The sequence below is a fragment of the Endocarpon pusillum genome, assembly GCF_000464535.1.
Source record: "Endocarpon pusillum Z07020 unplaced genomic scaffold scaffold1722, whole genome shotgun sequence".
NCBI classification, from domain to species: Eukaryota; Fungi; Ascomycota; class Eurotiomycetes; order Verrucariales; family Verrucariaceae; genus Endocarpon; species Endocarpon pusillum.
Genome location: NW_006916063.1, coordinates 1 through 20708, shown reverse-complemented (window position 1 = coordinate 20708; position 20708 = coordinate 1). Strand labels below are relative to the sequence as shown.

Here is a 20708-nt window from a genome sequence, read left to right as displayed (position 1 = left end):
AAAAAAAAGGCCTAATTTTCAAAAATTCCGGTGCGAATGATAAGGGCGGGAAAGGATGGGGATTGATGATTCTAGTTTTCACTTGCTTGGGAGAGAGAGAGAAGTGAAGCCAAGGAAGAGGGAAAAAACTACAGATGATGGATGCAATTGGTTTACCTGAATCTCTATTATTTCTCTACCACAAAAGATGCTAGCGAAAACGCCGCTACTACCTAAGCCCTCAGACCGACTTCTAGATCCAGTAAATCTTTGCACCGCCTCATGCAGCCGCAGTGGGCTTGGGCGGAAACTTTGGCCGCACGTGTTCGGGATGCTCGGGCCTTCCGGTGGTGTTGTAATGGCCCGGGATCTGTGTGGTCCAGAAATTGACGAGTCCATCATCAGGGCGACGTGGCACCACGTGCACGTGGAGATGTGGCACCGACTGCTCGGCCAGTTCGCCTTCGTTGTTCGCGAAATTGACCGCCATGCCCGGATACAGTTTTCTCGCCACCCGAGCAGCGGCCGCACAGGTCTTCCCGAAGATTTCGGGGTCGCTGGTGGCGTCTTGGACGTGCACACGCGGGATGACGAGAACGTGGCCTTCGGTCACGGGGCCGATGGGTTGCACGACCAGGAATTCCTTGTCCCACTCCTCGTTGAGGTGGACCTTGGTCACGGCATTTTTTACGTCCTTGATGATGGGGCAGAAGATGCACTTTCGGTCCTTCAGTGGAATCTTGGGTTTCTTGGCGTCGGCCATTCCAGCTGGTTTTTTGGCGACAGTATTGGACGAGGAGGGTTGCGAGGAGAGTTTTGATGAGGGCGGCTGCGACGGTCCTAGCGATGATGAAGATTGAGTAGAAGTAGAGGTGGGGCTTTTTCCTGAGGCCACGGAAGGGTGAATAGAAGATGGAGTCAACATCTTTCGCGAGAGCGATGCGCTTGAAGATGTAGTAGTGCTAGGACCCTTTGTTCTGTTGACTTGAGGACGCTGTTTGCGGTCACCTTGAAGAGGATCGGTCTGGTCAAGCTGTTTGCGGTCAACTTGAGCGACATCGGCTTGTGGTCTTTGCCTTTGTTTGGTGTTTGGTTGAGACATGAGTATGCACTTGCTCGAGTGATCAACGGAGATAGCTAAATGCGGTTGCTAATATTCAATTATTTGTATAGAGTGTTTGACTTTAAGCAGAAACAGATGAACAATGTGTGTTACGACATAAGAGAAATCAGAACTTATCTGCTTCTTTGTTTTTATATATACTCTTGACCAGTCATTATATTATAGTGGGTTCATTGCCTTGATCGTCTGAAGACACTGCTCAAACCATATCGCGGCTCAGTAGGCATCGAATGAGTCCTGAAGGAATCATTCGGACAGTATCAGGCACAGAACCAAGTCAACAGGGCGAATGCCAGGCCAGCAAGAAACCCGATGGAATTGGTCTGCACCCCTGACTGTGAGAAAGCATGTGTGAATTAGTTATAAGGCAGCGGATGTTTTGGCGCGCTTTGAAGGAGCCAGGTCAACAAAAAGTCATCTGCGCCGTTAGCTCTTTGCACACGTGGAAGCGAGCATAATTAGACACAAGACAGGTCAACATGATTATGCAACCTGTCGGAGATTTGGCGTTTAGGAGCCGACGCCCAGTGATACAATTGGTGTCGCTCTTGACACAGCACACAGACTGACGGAAGGAATGAGAATTATAGCAGATAGGTCGCTCTACAGGCCGTACCAGCTAATATGTCATCAAAAATCATGCCAAGAGCGACACCAATCGTTTCACCGCCGGCGGGCCTTGGGCACCCATTCAGTTACCGAAGCTCAGACTGCGCCAGAGTCTAGGTCACGTTTGGGCCACATGCTTCATCCCACCAGGCAACAACTCGGTGGCACAGCCCAGGTTGAAACTGCCTTGGACAGAGGCTTTACCTTCCATTCAACAACTCAAACTGCATTCCAAGCAACACAGCTGAGGGTGTCTCAACCGACGATAATGGGTACGACCGTTTGTTGAGTAACAAAGACAACACCTAAAGCAGAACTTGAAGCCCGGTGTTGGACCAAAAGACCGCGGCCCTCAGAGGACCGTTTACCAGCTTTTGTTTGACACCCGGGTTTTGTTGATTGAATATCCTTGGCGCTGCTATTACTATGGGGACATGAAGTAGTGTTAGCTCAGGGCTAGTATCTTTATCTGTACTACGTAAACCCTCTCTATTCAAACAGCTATGCCTAAAAAAGCTTAGATGTAATAATTTGACTAATTAGAATGGATACACACATGCAGTAACAAATCGTAAAACTGTGTCTACGTAATGAGAACTACTTGCCACTAGCACCAGGCTAACATTACTTCAGCCCCCTTGTACTCTGTAGTATGTACTACTCTGTACGTAGTAGGTTACTAATGCAGCACGCGCTTACTAGGCCGAACGCGGCAGGATTATTCATGTGGTACTCCGTATCCTGCACCGAATCTTGACCGCGCCTTAGCACCTAGTTAGATTAACCGTTTTTGCGGCCTTACTCAGAAATTAGTCACCCGGCTTAACTTCGGCTCAGCCTCTGCTCAGGCGGCACCGCCATTGCTTCCTTTGCTCACCCTCTTTGTTAGAGGTGCTCTGTACTCCTGCCGTTGGGCCAAAAGAACAGAATGATGCGGCTCAGCCGGATCATGGAGCACAACCACTTATGTACTAATCTTGGCATTCCTGACAACTGCATATTGTGGTAGATTAGCTATCAACAGAGTTGTGGGATTGTCGCTTCTATGGACATCGATATCTTGAGCAGTACATCTTCATAGACCATTGCTTGCAACAGGTCGCAGTCGGTTAAGAGGTCACCTTTGTCACGACAACCTCTCAAGAGAAGTTGGAAATAGCTCGCCTTGCCATCAATGACTACCTACGTAGCGTTGCTGTTTGGGTTCGAAGTTTCTTCAGAAGCAGTGAGCAAAGAAAATCATCACCTTTTAGAGGGTTGAGACCTTCGGCATGTCCAAAGCATTGAGACTATGATACAGAGTGCAGCGACATGATGTGCAAGCAAGGTTGATATTCTCAAAACACGCCTCCAAATCCTCTTCGTCCTCAATTATTCTATGCGGATTTTCCCACCAATGAGCAACGAGAACTTTCTCTTGCATGCAATTTCGCGAGGAAGGGATGCAGGGAGCGGACCACTCCCGGATGGCCAATGGACCTCCAGACCTACCCCTCCGGCCTGCTGGCAATGTTGGGCGCTTATAACTCTTACAACAGCCCCTCTGGGTGGCTTTGCTCTTTTTCTTGCCCGTAACGCTTCAGACACTATCCTATAAGATCAAATGCTTGGTCTTGGAAAGGACCTTTTGGCATGATGTCGCTTCCTCGTCGGTGGACTGATCAGTCGAATCGATCCAACAGACAGCTCCTCAAGCCTGGGAGCTTCAGCATTCGTCGTTCGCAAACGGAGGCGACCTCGTCAGAACCTAAGCTCTACGAGTGCATGTTCGCTCGATATCAACTTTCACCGGAAACGCTGCTCAAATGGCTAGAAGACAATTTTCCAGATTACAAACCGTTTGATATAAAGGTAAAATCTAGTCCTGCACGCAAGTCGTCAGGCTACTGAACCGTCACGTAGGTCGGCAACGACCAGTACAAGTTTCGATTGCCTAGGAACCTGGATGAGGTGAGTCCTGAGAATCCTCCCCACCAGACTCTTGCATACTTTCGAATCCAATCAGGAGACTGATCAGATCAGAAAGACAAGCGCGAGCTCCTGCGACTCCGTGACCAAGATGTCAGGGATCCAAACCGTCGCTCAGAGTCCCCAGTGCCTGATCAGCACTCAAATCCATGATCGGGAGGTGGCGCGGACGAACCCGGCAAAATGTCGGCGTTCCTCGGGGCGGCATTTGGGCGCATTCGGGCGCATTCTTGAAGTGCGGATTTGGGCAGGTCAGAGGTTACAGAGATTTGCAGCGGGGTCGTAGCGGCTGACTTTGGGCACTGCCTCACGTCTGCGCCCTTCTAGGCCTGCCACATGTGAAACTTCCATTTGCGCATTAATGGGAGGCGTTTGCCTTCGGAAAATTATGAACATTCAAAACGATGGTATTTCCTGATTTCCACACATTCTCCGAGTGAACTCTTAAGGTCCACCTAAACTTGCCTAAGCTTCGGGTACTGCCGGTGCATCGTAGGTCAGCATGAGTCTAACATTAACCCCCGAGTACGAAGCAAGCTATAAAAGCTTCTCAACTTATCCACAAAACTTGCTCAACACCCACGCCTTCTTTCCTGCCGCCTTACGAGCTTACAAGATTCACCTCGACGCTGCAGAGGACACTCTCTTCGTCCAGAATGAGAACGCTGTTGATGTTCCCATTGCCGACCTGGACGAGAACGGAAACTGTAAGACTTCAATGTTACTTGTTCTCGACGGAGTAGACTCTGTGTTACTGAGACTGACAGCCCCAGAGACATTCGGAAAAAGAACATATTCAGCGACCAGAAATTAAGGGAATACATCGGGGACACGGTTGAAGAAGATGTTCAGACGCACGAGCTTATACGTGGTTCCTATGCCTCGAGGCCGGATCCAAAATGTCGATTTATGTAACTAAGGTCCTTTATCCTCCACCTTGCAGACACAATCTCATCTTTACACAGCTATTTTTGGGCGAAAAACACGCAGGCGCCGTTGAAGATCACGAGAAAAATGTTGACCCGGATCATGACTTACCATCAAGTCACGCCGCAGTTCTTTGAGTTTCTGTTCTTGTTTGGACAGCGAAGCAACGCCCACGACCTCAGGTACAGCGGGTTCCGTGAAAAAACCAGTCTTGACTTCCCGTCACCTGGGCAGGCTCTGCCAGCTCTTGGACGCAGCGGCAAGCATTTTCAGCTCTGCTACAATCTTAAGAGGCCCGAAAGTTTGACGCCACCTGGCACACCTTTTCGCGACCAAGAATGGTCGATTCGACCAGCTGCAATTTTTCACCATTTTGACGTCGAGACAGGAGGTACAATGTGGATCGTCATAAAGAGAGATCTAGGGCTGAAAGAGGATATCCAAGAACTCACAGGGCCCGATGGTAGGATAAAAGACAGGTCGTTTGCCACTCCTGGGCAATCTTTCCGCTCCAGCCTGGCTGTCCACTCTCTTCTTGCCCACTGGGCGACGACTAACTGGCGATGGTATATTCAGTATTTGGAAGATACGGTTGACAAAGAGGTAAGCCTATGTGTCTCTGCACAGGCCATCATTCACTCACACTCATGGCCTAGACCCAGGCTGCTGTTCATGGTTCCAGAGAACTCGTCAGCAACCGGAAAAACTTTTCGCCAATGGATTTGCAGCACGTGCAATGGTGGGAGGAGCGAGCTGTTGAAGCAAAACTGATCTTAGGCGGGATTTCAAACGTGCTTCAAGCCATCATAGACTACTACGCGTCTTTGCTAAGCCACAGAAACTTCTCTTTGTCAACTACCTGTAGGCCAGACATCGAGTCCTTGGCCGCACAGATGAGGGACGCAATCGCGGACTGCAAGATGCAACGTGATCGTGCAGAATTGCTCACCCAGATCGCCTCGCAGAGAAAGACCTTGGTACACTCGTTCTATGAAGATGGGTATGGCGCTGACATTAGCTCCAGATCTTGCAGCACCTTCAATCTCAAGCTACCGAGAAAATGGAGAATCTGAGTCTCATGACCCAGAAAGAAGCCATCGCCATGCGGATCATCACTGTGGTGACTCTGATATATTTACCTGGAACATTCGTTTCAGTATGTTTGGCTATTAGGGCTGGATTGATCGCTGACTTGTTGCAGACCTTCTTTAGCACAGACGTGGTTACGTATCAGGGCGACCGGAATTCTGAAAGCTCATCTTCCAACCTTGGCACCAGCTTCTCAACTACTGCCATGTACCGATGGCTGCAAGTGGCTCTGCCTCTCACTTTTTGCACGCTCGGCATATCATGGATTGTTTACAAGTACGCCACAATGAAGACTGTCACACGCTTAAGTAAACATTGGGAGAACATCTCACTACCCCGCTAAAGAGGCCCTGAGAACCTTCACAGTTTGTCTCGGTCTCGGCCGCTGAACAGGTCCGCCTTCAAATAGAAGAAGACATAAGGTCGTCTCTTGTTTTGCAAAACCTTCACTGTTTGATTAGTCGAAGCAATACTGGCTCATTTTTTCAAGGCAAATACGGGAAACGAAGCGGAACGCAACATACACGGGCTGGTGCGGTATGGAAAAAGGAACAGATCATTTTGTGAAAAGAAGGTGACGTGCTTGATAGCGCCGTATCGCGTGTTAGCTGGATCGCAACACCCCTGTGTCTGAGCATTCACTTTGAGACCAAACTTGTTATTGGAAGGCCCCTTAGACTGGACTCCTTATCTTCCCACTATCGATCAACGGAGAGGGATTCCGGTTTCCTCCTGCCGTTGAATTACGACTAGATTCTTTCAATTGAAGTTTGTTGCCCTTGAGCTGTCTAATTTCAGGAGAATAACAACTTCCGCAACATCAGCTCCCAGGAACGAACTAATTCTAGATGCTGAGCCAGGTATCTGACTGTATTTCCTCATGGTCGCACATTAAGTTCACTGCCACACTGGGAAAGAAGAGGCATGAAACAAGCTCAACAGCCAGACGATCTAGGCCGAATGCTCCTACAAAGCTAGCTGGGCTGCAGGAAGCAGCCTTCACGTTCCAGGCTGGGTGGTGTAAATTAGTTAGTTGACACGTCGCTCTCCCACTTGGAGCTTCGAATTTGGACCGAATCCCGACGCGACTTTCGCTGTTCAGCCGCATTGATCTCGGGTGACCTCGGGCCTTGAAGTCTCGCTAACATCATGTCCAATGCGAACCAATCTATCATCCCCACGGGGAAGGCTGCCGCCCCTCTTTAGCCTTGCCGCCCCTCTTCAGCCTCAACGCCCCTCTTTCAGCCTCGACGCCCATCCGCAAGTAATCATTGCAACACAGGAGTAGAGAGCTTCTCATCGCACCTTCTTGCTCTACAAATTCGGTAAAAGTCATTAAATTCGCTATCCCTTCGTTAACGGACATGCGCGGCATTGCACATCCTGTTGCTGGCTCCCGAACCCTTTGCGGCATCGACCAGTCAATCTCTGTGATTCTTTCTCAGCCTGATCGAACATGGCAACTGTACGTTCCACTGGTGGGCCTCGCACCGAATTTCTTAGTTCGCTAGACGAAATGAAGGTGAAGGCTGTATGTGGAAGACAATATGTCCAGGTCGAAAAACTACAAGAATGGATGACGCGAGGCAAACCGAGGAATATTGATCGCCTTCTAGATTCCTGTCGCAAAGATCAGCACGGGTTTCCGATAGACACAAACAAGTACATGCGTGGGGACAAAAAATGTCTCCTTGTCTTCAGCATCTTCCTCGAACTTGAAGAAGGCGAGCTGATCTATGACCTGAGGGATCGAGGCTTCGTTGACGGCCGACTGCCTTTGGACCTTGCCTACTTGGAAAGAGTCTTGAAAAACAAACCTAATCTAGCGCAACGCTTCAATAAGGCGCAATGGAAATACACCCCTCTGAAGTTCGAATTCCAAGATCAGGAAAAAGAATCCCCAGCGGACAGGATAGTGCCCATCTGCCTCAAGGAGGAGATCAACGAAGGTGGAACGGCAGTCGTATACCAGATACTAGTGCAAGAGGAGTTTGTCAGCAAGGGTCTGAGAGACGCCGTTCCGAACTCAAGGTACAATGATCAGAAATATGGTCCAGTGAGGTCGCCCGCTTGGCCGATCTATTTCGCGATCGGTGCATCCTTGTTAGCCATGAATACTCTCTAACGTGACAGACAGTGTTATTTCTTTGCCCTCAAGACCTACAACGATGGCAACGAGAGTTTGTATGACAATGAGACGAATGCGTTCCGCGGGCTTTCAAAGAACAAGGGCATGATCCAATGGCTGTTCAATTATTCGCATGTGGAAGATGAGAAAGCAGGCAGAACAACGTATAACCTTGTCCTAGAGTATGGAGAGTACGATCTAGAGCGATATTTCCTAGCATACCTTCCGCCGCAACTTGAGGATGAACAGCTATCCTTCTGGCACGACTTATTCCTGGTCGCGGAGGCTATCAGAGATATTCACGAATTCACAGACTCCAGCGGAGGTGTTGTCAAGGAGTATCACGGGTAAGTCGATAGATGCTGCTACAACGACCATCTGACACGATCAGATGGCATGCTGACATAAAACCTGCCAACATTCTGAATGTACATGGGGAGTTCAAGCTTGCAGACCCTGGATTTGCGCGTTTTGAAAGGCGAGGCGACCGAAACAAGGGTGGAAAGGATGACATGATACTATTGGGGGTGACAGAAACCTTCGGTGAGAAGTCCATGACTACTTCTCTACGTTATAGAAGCTGATGGTCCCGGCAGGAGCCCCTGAGTGCTATGTGGCCCAGCGCTCTAATAGCAGACAAGGAAAATTTGTTAGAGGTTCCAGATCCATTGATATCTGGTCGCTGGGCTGCGTATTCTCTGTAACTGCAACTTGGGTGGTGTATGGAAATCAAGGATTGGAGCAGTTCGCCGAATTACGCAGTGCAGCGATCAATCGAATCTCCCCGAACCGAACCACATCTCAGGAAGCGGGTATCGTCATTGGGAGCGACTGCTTTCACGACGGTCAGGCTGTCCTTGAAGATGTCTTGCATTGGCACAAATTCCTCCGAAGAGGCATCAGAGGAAGCGATACGATTACCGGACAGGTTTTGCAGCTTGTTGAGGAGAAGATGCTTCTCAAAGACGCTTCATCTCGGATTTCTGCGCAGGATCTGTGCGAGGAGTTGCAGGGAATCTTGCAAAGTGTCCAGAGTCTTCATTCTCAGATTCCGCCGCACCATGAGACCATTCGTAAGGCACTAAATCGCACCGAAGAGAAGTGGGCTGCAAAAACAAAAGCAGACGCAGAAGATGCCGCCAGAAAGCCGCTTGGAAGCCTTAAATCAGAGGCTGCCACCCCATCATCGCGTGGTCTTCATCCAACTCGTGGCGGTCAAATATCCCAACTTCTGACACCGATGCAAACGAGCCATAGGTCTAAAGCGTCAGGCAAGGCCTCGAGTATCATTACGACTCCTTCGAGAGTCTTGATTGCCACGAGCACTGACAACACAGGGTCTCGGCTCGTCGTTCAGTCCTCTGCGCGGGAAGTGGATATGAAGCGAATTCCTGAAAAAAGATACTCAGAAGGGTCCGCACTGGTAACGACGCCAGAGATGTCGCCACCTAAATCCCCACCAGTCGCCTCCACTATTGCCCGCACCAGCACCAATTCGACATCAATGACAAGCCCGACTTCCTTGAAACGAAGTAAAACTTCCTCGATTTTGAGTAAATTCTCCAATTTCGGGAAGAAAAAGCGCGATGAGGTGCTGTTACGACATTATAATGAGAGAGATATTGTAAGTTGGGATCATTGTGGAATCAACCCTTTTGGCGGAATTGACTTCCCTTAGGTTTATCTCATCGATAATGGCGAAAGTATGGAACGATTCTGGCCATCTGTGAGGGAGCTTCTCCTGATTTTGGTTACCAAGTCTCAGCACATCGATGAGAATGGCATGGAATTGAAATTCACATGCAGTGAAAGCAAATTCAAACCAAGCAACAAAGTCGCAGCGTTTGCAGCCGAGATGGATAAGCGCACTCACCAGCCGATGACAGGCGAGCACGCGCGTCAAACCAACATGAGCATTACCCTGGGTAGTATGTTGAGAAACTATCTCACTCAATTCTCTCGAAAGAAGACCCATACCAGGAAAATGACAATCATCGTGCTCACGGATGGGATATGGGCCGGAATGACGGAAAATTTCGCTGTTGACAAGGAGATCATCGAGTTCAATCAGAAACTCAGTCAACTAGGGTGCAACGATCTTGAACACGATGAGAGGCGTGTCAGCATTCAATTCGTCCGTTTTGGGGACGATCCCACAGCAATCCGTCGCCTAAAAAGACTCGACGATCAACTCAGGTTCAAGGGCGTTCCGTAAGTGGATTGGTTGGTCTGCTTTGCTACTTTTGCTAACCGAAACTTAGGGATATCGTTGACACACGACCTTACAACGACGATCCGTACCATATACTCCTTGGCAGTCTATCGGATCACGCAGATAAGAAGGGTGAAGAAAATGCAGTCCTATCTGATTTCCAAGACTCCTCTCCCGGTCTGGGCTACATGCAGAGCGGTTCATCACCTCCGCGGATCCTCTCCGACGAAATTGGCTCCGGACAAAATTTGCTGATGCAGGAACCTTCTGAGCTTGAGCTCCCACATACAATTGATCAAGCTCAAGCCGGACACCAACAGACACTTCATCGAATGCAGACCCCACCGCGCCGACATCGCACCAACAGCCATGACAAGCCGCCGCAGCAGCCATCTTTCTCCTTCTCACGCCACTAGCGCCCTTTATGGGGGACCTTTGGCCGGCCAACCTCTGCGGTTCCGAACGTCTTTCTGATTTGTGATGAAGATATAGCTACCATTTGGATTGATGCGAGCGGCAAATTTGGAGCTTCTAATTTTAAGATTCCTCAAAAGTCAACACTCTACGCATTTGGGGCTAATCGGAGTGTCTTGGGCTAATGTTTTAACCTGCATGAGCACAAAAGCCATGCAAGATTCTTGATTATCTGAAAAGTAAGTGGAGACTCCATCGTTTTTAGGGAAAAGGGGAACAGTTTGGATGACGAAGTAATAAAAAGGAAGGGCTCCCATGTTGGATACCATATTTTACGATGGGAGATGTCTAGTGGATCGATGTCCGCCCTGGACATCTCAGCTTTGGGTCTCATGCAGACAATACTTCGAATCATTAGTTAATCATGCTACATGCAGATGGCTGGCTGTCCGCTCGCCACAGTTGGAAGCACGGCGCCTGGAAGCAGACTTCACAGTGGAATGGAAGTCAGCGGAACGGTTGGGACGATATTTGACTGTGACGTTTTAGAAGCTGTCTGTACATTACTACGTATTAAGCCTATTGAAGCAAGGATAGGCTGTTGATCGCGATGAATGATCAGACATCCTGCTGGTCGTTTCAGCTATTACTACTTCCACGAACCAGGAAAAGTCCCATCCAGATAGATATTTGTCTTCGCCTTCATCGTCGAGATACCAATCAATGTGAATTACCTCATAGCATGGGTGGTATTTCAATATACACACCTGGGTGGGAAGATTGAGAAGATACCGCCCAACACTACCGCAACTAGTTCCACTGCTTGGGTGTATTATTTCCTTCATATGGGACGGTGTCAATTTTGGCAAGCGTGCGACGTAAGCCGGAACCCCTCCTTGGTCATCATGTTGAAGAAGGGGGGGCTTGATACGCCTCTGTGGCCGTTGGGTGTCGTTGCTGATGTTCCAGGCGAGACTGCTGGATGAAGCTCTTGCGCCAAAGGCCCTAGCAACAGTACGCCCCCTCCAGGCTTTGGGACCGCTGTAGGTAACTCGGAGGCGAATCCACTTTCATCGCGGAAAAGGGTGTCCGTCATATTATGTCAGCCACTGGTTGGTGTACATCATGATAACCTCTTGCCACGTTTCAGGCATACTAATGCCCTCGACTGTATTATGCTTGGGGTTTCATGATTTGCGACAAAATCCATCCCAAGGACCCCAGGGCTGTCGGAAATCGGGCAAAATGTATTTTCGGCGTTTTCGATTCCGCTTTGAGGTCGCTAGAGGTACTATCCGTGTCAATTTTTCCCGGTTTAGAAGATGGCATCGTGTCCGGGTAACAATGGAACTTCATACTGTTACAGTCAAAGTCTAGATATCGGCTTGATAACAGGTTTTCTTGGTTATGTCCAGGCCCCGTAGGGAAGTAGATACGTAAGACGTCCATTCCTGAATCGTACTGTGACAGAAGAAAATCCGCTTGAGGATACATCAAGCGGTATTGCGACATCCTGGAGAGAATTTCCGGAGAATGGCTCACTGGTGTCCTTGCAGCTGGTGGGCCCCAATCGTGATATAAGAGGCGTAGTAGGTCTTGCTCGTCTTGGTCGACTCTTTCTCCTCAGTCCACCATACCGTCTTGTACGATGCACAATGCATCAATCTAAAGGTATCACAGGTCGAAGAATTTATTTCAATATAATGATATTCTGGGACAGCTTTTGGTAGCGGGTCCCATTTTATCTCTTTTTGCATGTCCTAAATGGGAAGAGGAACCATTTTAGCCCAACAATACCCCAATAAGCTGTGCAGGGAACCAGGGTGCCCTTGTAACAAGGATGCAGAACTAGTAACACCAGACTGCTGACGCATCCTCAAGCCCGTTCAGCTCAATGATTGCCTCAGGACCTCAGACGTGCTATGACTAAGCCTGGGGCAAAGCGGCTTACTAAACTGGAGTCGTCTGAGCTCAAGATTTTGTTACACACCCTAAGTTTGTCATGTTAGGCGGCAACCTTTGGCTGAGACAGTTTAAAAGGCAAGTATACACGAGTAATAAGGGCTGGGAATCGGAACTCACCAAACTGAAGAACACAAATCTGGGCTCTCAGAGTTGGGAGCGACCCTGAATCCAGCCCCTCAGGGTAGAATTCAGTCAATGCTTAGGGATGCTCAGGCTCAGAACAGCCTTGTATAGCCACAGCTCAGGGCTGCTTATTTATTACTTAGGCTACAGTCACATGTATTTAGGGCTTAAAGGAGAAATAGAATTTAGAGAGGTCAAAATTTAGGTGTTGATGTTATAGTGACTTCCACTAAATTTTAACTTCGCCTTAGCACCTAATTAGTTAGTTTTGCTGCCTTACTTAGTGATTAGTCACCCAGCTTAACTTCAGCATAGCCTCTGCTTAGGGTATATTGCTCATACTTTTACTGCCAACCTTCCTACTTACCTTCTGTCCTAATGCTACTTAGGGGACTTAGTCTTGCTTTACTTATACTCAGTCTTACTTTTAAGCCCTTACTATTTTTTGCAAATTATGCCTTGTCTAGGCTACAGTTATTACTTCTTTAAATATTTGATTAATTCTGTGATGGATGGAGCATTTCCTCTGCCATGGCGTAGGAAATGCACGTGACTAGCCACGCACTCGGATGGCAGCGCCAGTGGCGTATCCACAACGGCCCGCGGAACTCTTGCCGTTAAGCTATATTGCCGCCGATAGAGGCATTCGTACGGCACGTCGCTCCCCGTGCAGGTACTATGGAACGGCAGATGGTATAGCCTCTTTGGGGACGACGTACAATCTCCTTGGGAGGGCAGCTACCGCTTCTGGCCCTGCGGATGCTCTGAAGGATCTTCTGCGTAAGTTAGCTAGAGTACCCCTGGCGTTTGATGGAGGAGTATATAGATCAGAGCGTCGGCCACACTGTAGATAGACTCCTCAGCTTACGTTTTAGCAATCTATGGACTATTGACTTGTTCTAGTTTCGAGCCATTGCAAATTCTATATGAAGGTCTAATGGCCAAGTTTTAGGATCTCTGAGGGATGTCATATTAAATTCTTGTGTATAGTATATCCAGACTCACGTATTATATCTGTCTTTATAATTTAATTGCGCTGTTACAGAACAACTTCAACTCGGGGGAATGACAGCAAACACAGGGTGGATGGCGATATCAACCATTAACCTGTATGATGTTCCGATCTAGTTCCTCCGCTATCTCCTTTTGTGCTTTTTTGATATGTTTTGCTTTCCTGTCTCTCATATGGAACACAGCTGCAAGTGAACTGCACGCCATCTGGCCTGTTAAAGCGAACCCCGCAGTAGCGGTCGACCCCATATCCACCGCGGCGGTTACCAAACCTACACCTATGAGAGACGCTGCTCCGACGATGCCGAGAAGGGTGACATCTCGAGTGACGCCCACGGTTTTGACCCATTTGTCGAAGAATTGCGGGAGATTGGCTTTGGTTTCTGGGTCTGCGATTAGGTCGAGGAGGTAACGGACGAACGCCTGGCAGTTTTGCTCGTCGTAAATATATTTCCGTTGGAAAGTCTTATTCCATACTTGAGAAGCTGTTTCGCCACATCGATCAGCCAAAGAAAAAATATAGCGAAATTGCCACTGGTCAAGGTCGTTGGTACTAACCCACTTTGTGAATTATCGCCGGCGTATATGGCATGGTCATATAGCCCACATGTTGTGGCTGCTGATCCTGGAGCTGCCTTGTTCTTCTCCAATCCTGCTCCAGTTTCCATTGATAGCCCTCGTGTTCTCCTGTCAACTCGTAACAGACGCCTTGGATGCATACCGCCCAGTGGGCGAACATGTTGATATTATTCTTGAGATTACCATTCACCGGGTCATGTCGAAGCGGTGGGGTGTAAAGGTAGATCGCTTGGGAAGGGTTCTTGCTGGAGGTGCTCAAAGGCTGGTATGCCATGGTAAACTCTTTTCTTGTTGTCTCTAGGTGGCGGTGGAATATCCTTCAGTGTTCCTGATCGGTGTTGGTGGTCCAAGTGTTAATATTCCTATCTCCAAGCTGGGGATATTCAACATCCTTATACTTGTTAACACGCGGTATTGATGCAACAGCCTGGTCATATTTTCACCGCCCAAGAAGAGGCGCAGCTTTGAAATTATGCCTAATCACGTGCACTGCCTACTACCGGCCATATGTTAGGCGATCACCCACCAAAAATAAAGGTCATATATGGATAGTGTGGGTAAGAGATAACAATAATCAATGTGATAATCAAGCGCTATTCTATTTAGAGCTAACGTGGCTTACTTTTAGTGGATTTGCGCATTAGCGCCAAACCTGCCAAGAAACCTAGACCAACCAAAACACTGGGTTGGGTTTGGCTGGGCCCGTTAGACCAAATCTCGGCCCAAACCCAAGCAGGTTGAGCCTCATCCCTAAACCCAACCCGAGCCAGCCTGGTCAGCGCGAATGGTCCAGACTTACAGTAGCCCGAGGCAGGCTAAAGTGGATTGAGCAATTTTGGGCTATTCGGCGAAACTCAAATAGTCTAGCAATAGCCCATACTCTACTGCTACACATCTCTAACAGCTTGCAGGCACAGTTTGTCAGCCGCATACAGTTACAGAAGATGAGGTTGTGATGAAAACACATTGTGGCCCCACGGCGAACCTATAGAGGCAGGGCAGTAAGAAAACCATAGATAGCACACATATTTTCGATCAGTCACCGCTAAAGAATACTTACAAAAATAAGGCTTGGCATGCTGCTGGACCACTTTATGTGATTTGGCCTTGTACTACGGGAGGGGCCAGAAGTACTGTTAGCTCCGCGCTAGTAAAATTCTCACGAAACGCCCTCTTGACAGAACCTCTTGTACGGCGCTATACCTCACTGCTCTACGCGTCTATCGATTCTACGCGTTGCATTCGATGGATTTCGATGAACTTTGTATGGATTCTCTTGAATTCAACGAAATTTCGCGTGGATTTAATTGATTTTGCTATTTTCTATATATACGAATTCTACTCCGAATTCTGCTTCGGAATTGGATGAAGGATTGGATTCAGGAGCATTATGACGACGATTTGCGTTCGTACGATGCTTTACGAGAGGCTATTTTGGCAGCTTGGAATGCAGTCGCCAGGCAGTGATAGATGCCAAAGGACTGCATATACTCGATTAGAAGAAGACTAGACTAGTCCTAATCAAGCGATTTGGTGGCGTTCTATCTTGGCAATTACATGGTGTAACTAGCGCGCGGAGCTAACATTACTTCTGGCCCCCCCATAGTATGAGATTTGTACGTAGTACAGTCAGACGATCATCCACCTTGCTTACGGACCTACGACTGGGCATTTACCACTGCATTAGTAGTACTAATGATGCAAATAGCTTGGCGTAGCGTGAGCTGAGTAAGGTTTTGCGCAGTGCAACCACCACGGAGTGATCGCCTACTCAGAAAACTAAGCGAGTCCCCAAAACCTGAACCTCTGAAATACCGCGGGAGCGGTCCCTGCAACCTACAAGCTGCTTAACTCCGTGCTGACTGGTCGTTCTATCACTAGCCGTACTTCTTTAGTACGTTCAATTATTTTACACAATCTGTCCGAAGTCGCTCATGATGAAGATTGCAAAAGTGAAAGGCCTCCTACAGGCCTCTGCTCGTGTTCTTCAAAGTCTCTTGATCGCCAACTATCTCGGACCCTACAGATACTACACTCTTGAACCAATCAAAAAAATCGAGCGTCACCAGAATGAGGATGAAATGGAAGAGCTGGTTAAAGCATTGGTCGACTTTCGTCAAACCAAGGACGAAGAGCTATCATTCGTGGCGAAAGCAGTAGGTCAAGATCTTCCCAATCCGTCGATACTCAAGCTATAGAGAACTCTCTTACGCAACTCGTACAGGCTGCTCTATCTGCAGCAGCGGTCATCGGTGTCTTCTCATGGCCTGCCACGGAGAAGACAGTGTGGGCCGCGAAGATGCTCTGGAACTGGAGTTTTTTCATGTCTACCTTCTCGCTTATCGGCTCGGCTCCCATGCGGCTACTCCAACACCTGCCCCAGCACCCGCCAGATCAAAACGACATGGAATTTAGGTTCAAAATTAAGATGGCCCTGAATTTGTTCTTGCAGCCTCGAGCTAAGCTTGATGGTTCAAGTGACAAGATAGGACATCGTCGAATGAGCAGGAGAATGCTCTGGGTTTGGCAGTGTCCAGCCATGCTCATGAGCTATTCCTGGGTCTTCTGTAAGCAAGAACGGGGTACAAGTTCCGGTGAAGCTAGATACACCATCTCTGAACTGTTCGGACAGTATTAGCTGATCAAGCTTGCTTCCTCTCCCTCTATCTTCCTTTCTACCTCTATCTAGAAGACTTTTGCTGATCTTGTCCACCGCCGTATAGTTCTTGTCGGATACGCGCTACACGTGTTGTCTCCAGTCTTTGATCCGTCGCAAGCCAAAGTTTCGTCGCAGGTTGGTTAAGGCACATTTCGATTCATTTGATCTCCTGGCTCATTTGATAATCTTAGATGGCTGTTGTGACTATTTGCGGCTGCGCGTTGCTTTTCCTCAACTTTTCCTTCTGTGCTGGAATGTGCCAGTTTCGTCTTCAGGAAAAGCCGCTATTAAAATGGATTATTGATTTCTTGACTGGTAACAGGGATACAGATGCCGAGGTGAAAGACCGTTCCTAGCTGTATTATGAATACTTTTTTCAAAGACAGCATAACTTGACTGTATTGACTGGTTTGGCAAGGGAATAAATCGATGCTCATTCGAAAGTATTTGTTACAGCTCGAGTGGCTCTCCGTAGCACTTCAATTGGGGGATCCTAAGAATTCCTTTTGTCTTTCCTCATTGCGTTTATCCAGTCTTGCTCTCGTCGGCCACCCCAGTAGTACATTGAGCAGTAATGCTTCGCGCTCTTGATGTATGCCTCTCTCGGGAGAAATATCCTGAATCAGGTCCAAATCGATACAATTGTAGTTCTATAGCCTTACCATCTATTGTCTTGCCGACTGACCGCGTAAGCCCGACGCGGGAGCTCCTTGACATCATCTCTGCTGAGGCGACTGTTAACGTTGAGGTCAATGAGGAACCATTTCCGAACCGGCTTATCCGTGTCGAAGTGTGGCGGCAGGTCTTAGATCCTACAGCCGGAGGAGGTATCTCTCTCGATAATAAAGGAGGTGGCGGGGGAAGGAGAGAAGGTCATCTTAGCGGTTGCATACGTGGTAGTGGAGGTAGCGAAGTAGGAGTCGTATAATTAGGATGTAGCACAGGGTGGGGCTGTAGTTCCGCAATCGACGAAGCAATAGTGGTCAGTTTTAAAAGGACGGCGCGACTCTGACTTGACCTGCGTAACCGCGTGATTCGACTTTTCAACTTGGATGTCTCATGGGAGACATCCATATGATTGTTTACAACAGGACCAGCATTGGAGTCAGCCACAGAAATCGAGCCAGCACGACCTCCTTCTTCTTTCCTATCCACTCATCGACGCTCTCCTTCGTCAATGCTGAGAGTAGGCCATCGATACGAATATTCATTCAGCGACCATGATCGGATTTGGCCTGAAAAGTTCTGCGCAGCGGCGTAGAAGCAAGCCCTGTTATGGAAGTGTCCCCGCCGTCATAATACACAAATTACTTCATACATCCACCAGATCTACCGCTGTACTTGCCTTACTCACAAACTAGTCTACATCTTGATCCTGGTCCGAGAACTCATACTGGTCTTCGCTTGCATACTCTTCCCCGTCTGCACACTGATCACTGTTGTTGTACCCGTTCTCGCTCTCAGATTGACCATCACTTTTGGACTCCTCTTCATCTTCGGACTCATTCTCATCCTCAGACTGGTCTTCAATAGTGAAGGAACCCTTATCGAAGTTTTCGGTCTCTTTCTCAGACTGCTGCTCATTATCTGACTGGTCCTCGGTTGCACGTTCGTCATAGTTTTCAGACTCTTGCTCGCTTTCAGACTGATTCCCAGAGTCATTTTGGTTGTCGCTTCCAAACTGGTAGTCAACCCCGGGCTCGTTGTCGATCCCGAGGTGGTCCTCGTATACCGGTTGGACGCCGTATGTATCTTGATTTGCATCGTCAGACTGGCCTCGGTGTCGGAATTATTGATCCCAAGTTGATCGTCATATATGGGTTGAACACCGTGCGCATTTTGGTCTTCGTTGTCAGACCAACCGTCAGGTGGATCAACGTCAGAGCTCTGTGAATGCTCAGCGCATGGTCTCTCAGCGCGCAGAAATTCAGTGAGTCTTTCATCGAGAGGATCAGTCCATTGACTCCAATCAAACTCATGATCATCCCGGTGTTCCCAAGAAGCCCGCCTCAGAGCCTGCTTCCCGTTATCAATGAACGCCGTATACCCTGATCTAAACCTAGCGTCCTCCAAAGCTTGTTCTCTGAATTGGGTCACCGTCATCTCATGCGGCACGTATTCTGGGATGGTCAAATCAATGTACCCCTCTCTACTCGTATTTTCCACTGGAGGAGGAGGTGGAGGTGGAGGAGATGCTGGAGGTGTCCTGTGATTGGGCGGCCGCCAGATGCGTCTTTGTCCTTCGACCGCAAATGACCAGTCTGGATTGAAAGAATTCGTCCGAACCTTGATTTAGGAAGGTTCCGAAGTGCTGGGCAAGGCTACTGCTGCAATTCTGTCATACTCCGAGCGGTAGTTGACCGGTCCCGATCCAAATATTGAGTGCGACGATGTTTGAATCGGGGTGAAAGCCTCATCTCCGTACGCAATGCGACTAATAAGTAGATTTACCATCGACTGACAGTTGCCGTTGAGGAGATATATTTGTTCCTCATCTCCAATTCGCACACCAACTGTGCTATTCTCGTGTCAATGATAGGTCCTATCCCATGCGCCGTCGATTAAATGTGCCTTTTTAGCGCCAAAACAACTTGGCAGTACCAAAATTGAGTAGAAAGCAATAGCAAGCAGTTATTTGGGTTATTATTGACTATGATACTGCTTAAAGCAGGCTCCTTTGACGCAGAGATGTACGTTACATGCTATACAGCCTCCGTATGACCTCATTGAACGCGAAGAAGCATTAGAATTAACGATTTCGGCCAAAATCGGCCTCCTTGTATCAATATTCTTCGATTTTGACTCCTGAGCACCTTTTCGACACTATATACAGAGTCCTCGCTTCGGAAATGCTTGCCAACAATGATCCTGCGTATCTCGATTTAGTAGAGGGAACTTGTACTCTCTTCTACTCCTAATAGGCTCTGAATAAGGTGTTTTGAGTAAGGCGTTAATAAGCGCTTCTTAAAAAATATTAGATTATTAAGAGAGTTAAAAGTAAGTAACTTTAATATTAAGGTTCTTTGTATTTACTTTAAGAAACATTTATAATTTGTAAGCAGATATTATATTAATAATCTGTAATATGCTAAAAAGTATAATATTTAAGGTCTATAATTAATTAAAAGAAGTTAAGGTCTTAATTAAAGAGATAAAGAAGTAAATTACCCTAAAGTTAATATTAATAGTAGTTGCTTTAGCTAGGCGGCTTACAGAACAGGCTATTTTTCTTTTTTTATCTTTTTTTATAAAAGTTTATTTTGTAAGTAATTCTGAGTTAAGAATTGGTAAGAATTTGGCAAAAGAGAAGAGGGAGAAGAGAAAAAGAGAGAAGAGTAAAAGAGTAGTTTCTGACTTCTTATAATAGTAGCGTATTCCGCATCTTTAATCTAGGCTAGGCAGATAAAAAACTATATATTAGGGCTTAACTAATTAAGACAAGTCTTAACTAGAAGCTAGGTCTAAAGAGTTAATTAGGTAAAACAGGAAATGTAATAAATAATACTAAGATGTCTTCAACTTAGATATAAGCTGATAACATGAGTTAACTACAAAGACTATGAAACTATCTAGGAAATGAGCGTGCTTATATAGACTAGAAGATTCGTGCTCAGAGTTGATCATCCTGATCACCTCTGATCATTGCTTATAAGTGCTCACCCTGATCACCTCTGATTATTGCTCATGAGTGCTCATCCTGATCACCTCTGATCATTACGTTGTCCAGGTCTGACTGTGTGTGCAGTTCAGGGTCTAGTCCTGTCTAAGTCTATTATAGTTCCTTTGCAGAGTGCTAGGCAGCTCTGTAGTGCCTATTAGTGCTTGGCGTGTTTATATACTGTAACATTATCTCCTCTTCTTATTAGCTTAGTCTTATAAGTTAAGAGTGCTTCTTTTAATTTCTTAAGATTTTATAATTTCT

At 47.5% G+C, this 20708-nt stretch overlaps 7 protein-coding genes across 7 annotated transcripts; 4 read left to right on the top strand and 3 right to left on the bottom strand.

Annotated features, from left to right (window-relative positions):
- Nucleotides 1–259: 259 nt before the first annotated feature.
- EPUS_07500 (uncharacterized protein) lies at nucleotides 260–1081 on the bottom strand (the record flags this gene model as incomplete). Its single annotated transcript, XM_007802577.1, has 1 exon — nucleotides 260–1081. The coding sequence occupies one exon, from the start codon at nucleotides 1079–1081 to the stop codon at nucleotides 260–262; it is 822 nt and encodes a 273-aa protein (XP_007800768.1).
- Nucleotides 1082–3346: 2265 nt separating this feature from the next.
- On the top strand, nucleotides 3347–3832 carry EPUS_07499 (uncharacterized protein; the record flags this gene model as incomplete). Its single annotated transcript, XM_007802576.1, has 3 exons — nucleotides 3347–3562; nucleotides 3614–3661; nucleotides 3734–3832. 3 exons carry the CDS (start codon nucleotides 3347–3349, stop codon nucleotides 3830–3832), a joined length of 363 nt encoding a protein of 120 aa, XP_007800767.1.
- Nucleotides 3833–4181: 349 nt separating this feature from the next.
- Nucleotides 4182–6038, top strand: EPUS_07498 (uncharacterized protein; the record flags this gene model as incomplete). The annotated part of the gene is made up of 6 exons (XM_007802575.1): nucleotides 4182–4386; nucleotides 4455–4590; nucleotides 4645–5209; nucleotides 5263–5583; nucleotides 5631–5762; nucleotides 5808–6038. 6 exons carry the CDS (start codon nucleotides 4182–4184, stop codon nucleotides 6036–6038), a joined length of 1590 nt encoding a protein of 529 aa, XP_007800766.1.
- A 1113-nt stretch (nucleotides 6039–7151) lies between these two features.
- Nucleotides 7152–10451, top strand: EPUS_07497 (uncharacterized protein; the record flags this gene model as incomplete). Its single annotated transcript, XM_007802574.1, has 6 exons — nucleotides 7152–7751; nucleotides 7833–8170; nucleotides 8215–8366; nucleotides 8420–9447; nucleotides 9502–10034; nucleotides 10085–10451. 6 exons carry the CDS (start codon nucleotides 7152–7154, stop codon nucleotides 10449–10451), a joined length of 3018 nt encoding a protein of 1005 aa, XP_007800765.1.
- A 3181-nt stretch (nucleotides 10452–13632) lies between these two features.
- Nucleotides 13633–14401, bottom strand: EPUS_07496 (uncharacterized protein; the record flags this gene model as incomplete). The annotated part of the gene is made up of 2 exons (XM_007802573.1): nucleotides 13633–14033; nucleotides 14107–14401. The coding sequence occupies 2 exons, from the start codon at nucleotides 14399–14401 to the stop codon at nucleotides 13633–13635; spliced, it is 696 nt and encodes a 231-aa protein (XP_007800764.1).
- Nucleotides 14402–16064: 1663 nt separating this feature from the next.
- Nucleotides 16065–16930, top strand: EPUS_07495 (uncharacterized protein; the record flags this gene model as incomplete). The annotated part of the gene is made up of 3 exons (XM_007802572.1): nucleotides 16065–16283; nucleotides 16352–16694; nucleotides 16851–16930. 3 exons carry the CDS (start codon nucleotides 16065–16067, stop codon nucleotides 16928–16930), a joined length of 642 nt encoding a protein of 213 aa, XP_007800763.1.
- A 1213-nt stretch (nucleotides 16931–18143) lies between these two features.
- Nucleotides 18144–18889, bottom strand: EPUS_07494 (uncharacterized protein; the record flags this gene model as incomplete). Its single annotated transcript, XM_007802571.1, has 2 exons — nucleotides 18144–18459; nucleotides 18519–18889. The coding sequence occupies 2 exons, from the start codon at nucleotides 18887–18889 to the stop codon at nucleotides 18144–18146; spliced, it is 687 nt and encodes a 228-aa protein (XP_007800762.1).
- Nucleotides 18890–20708: the final 1819 nt, after the last annotated feature.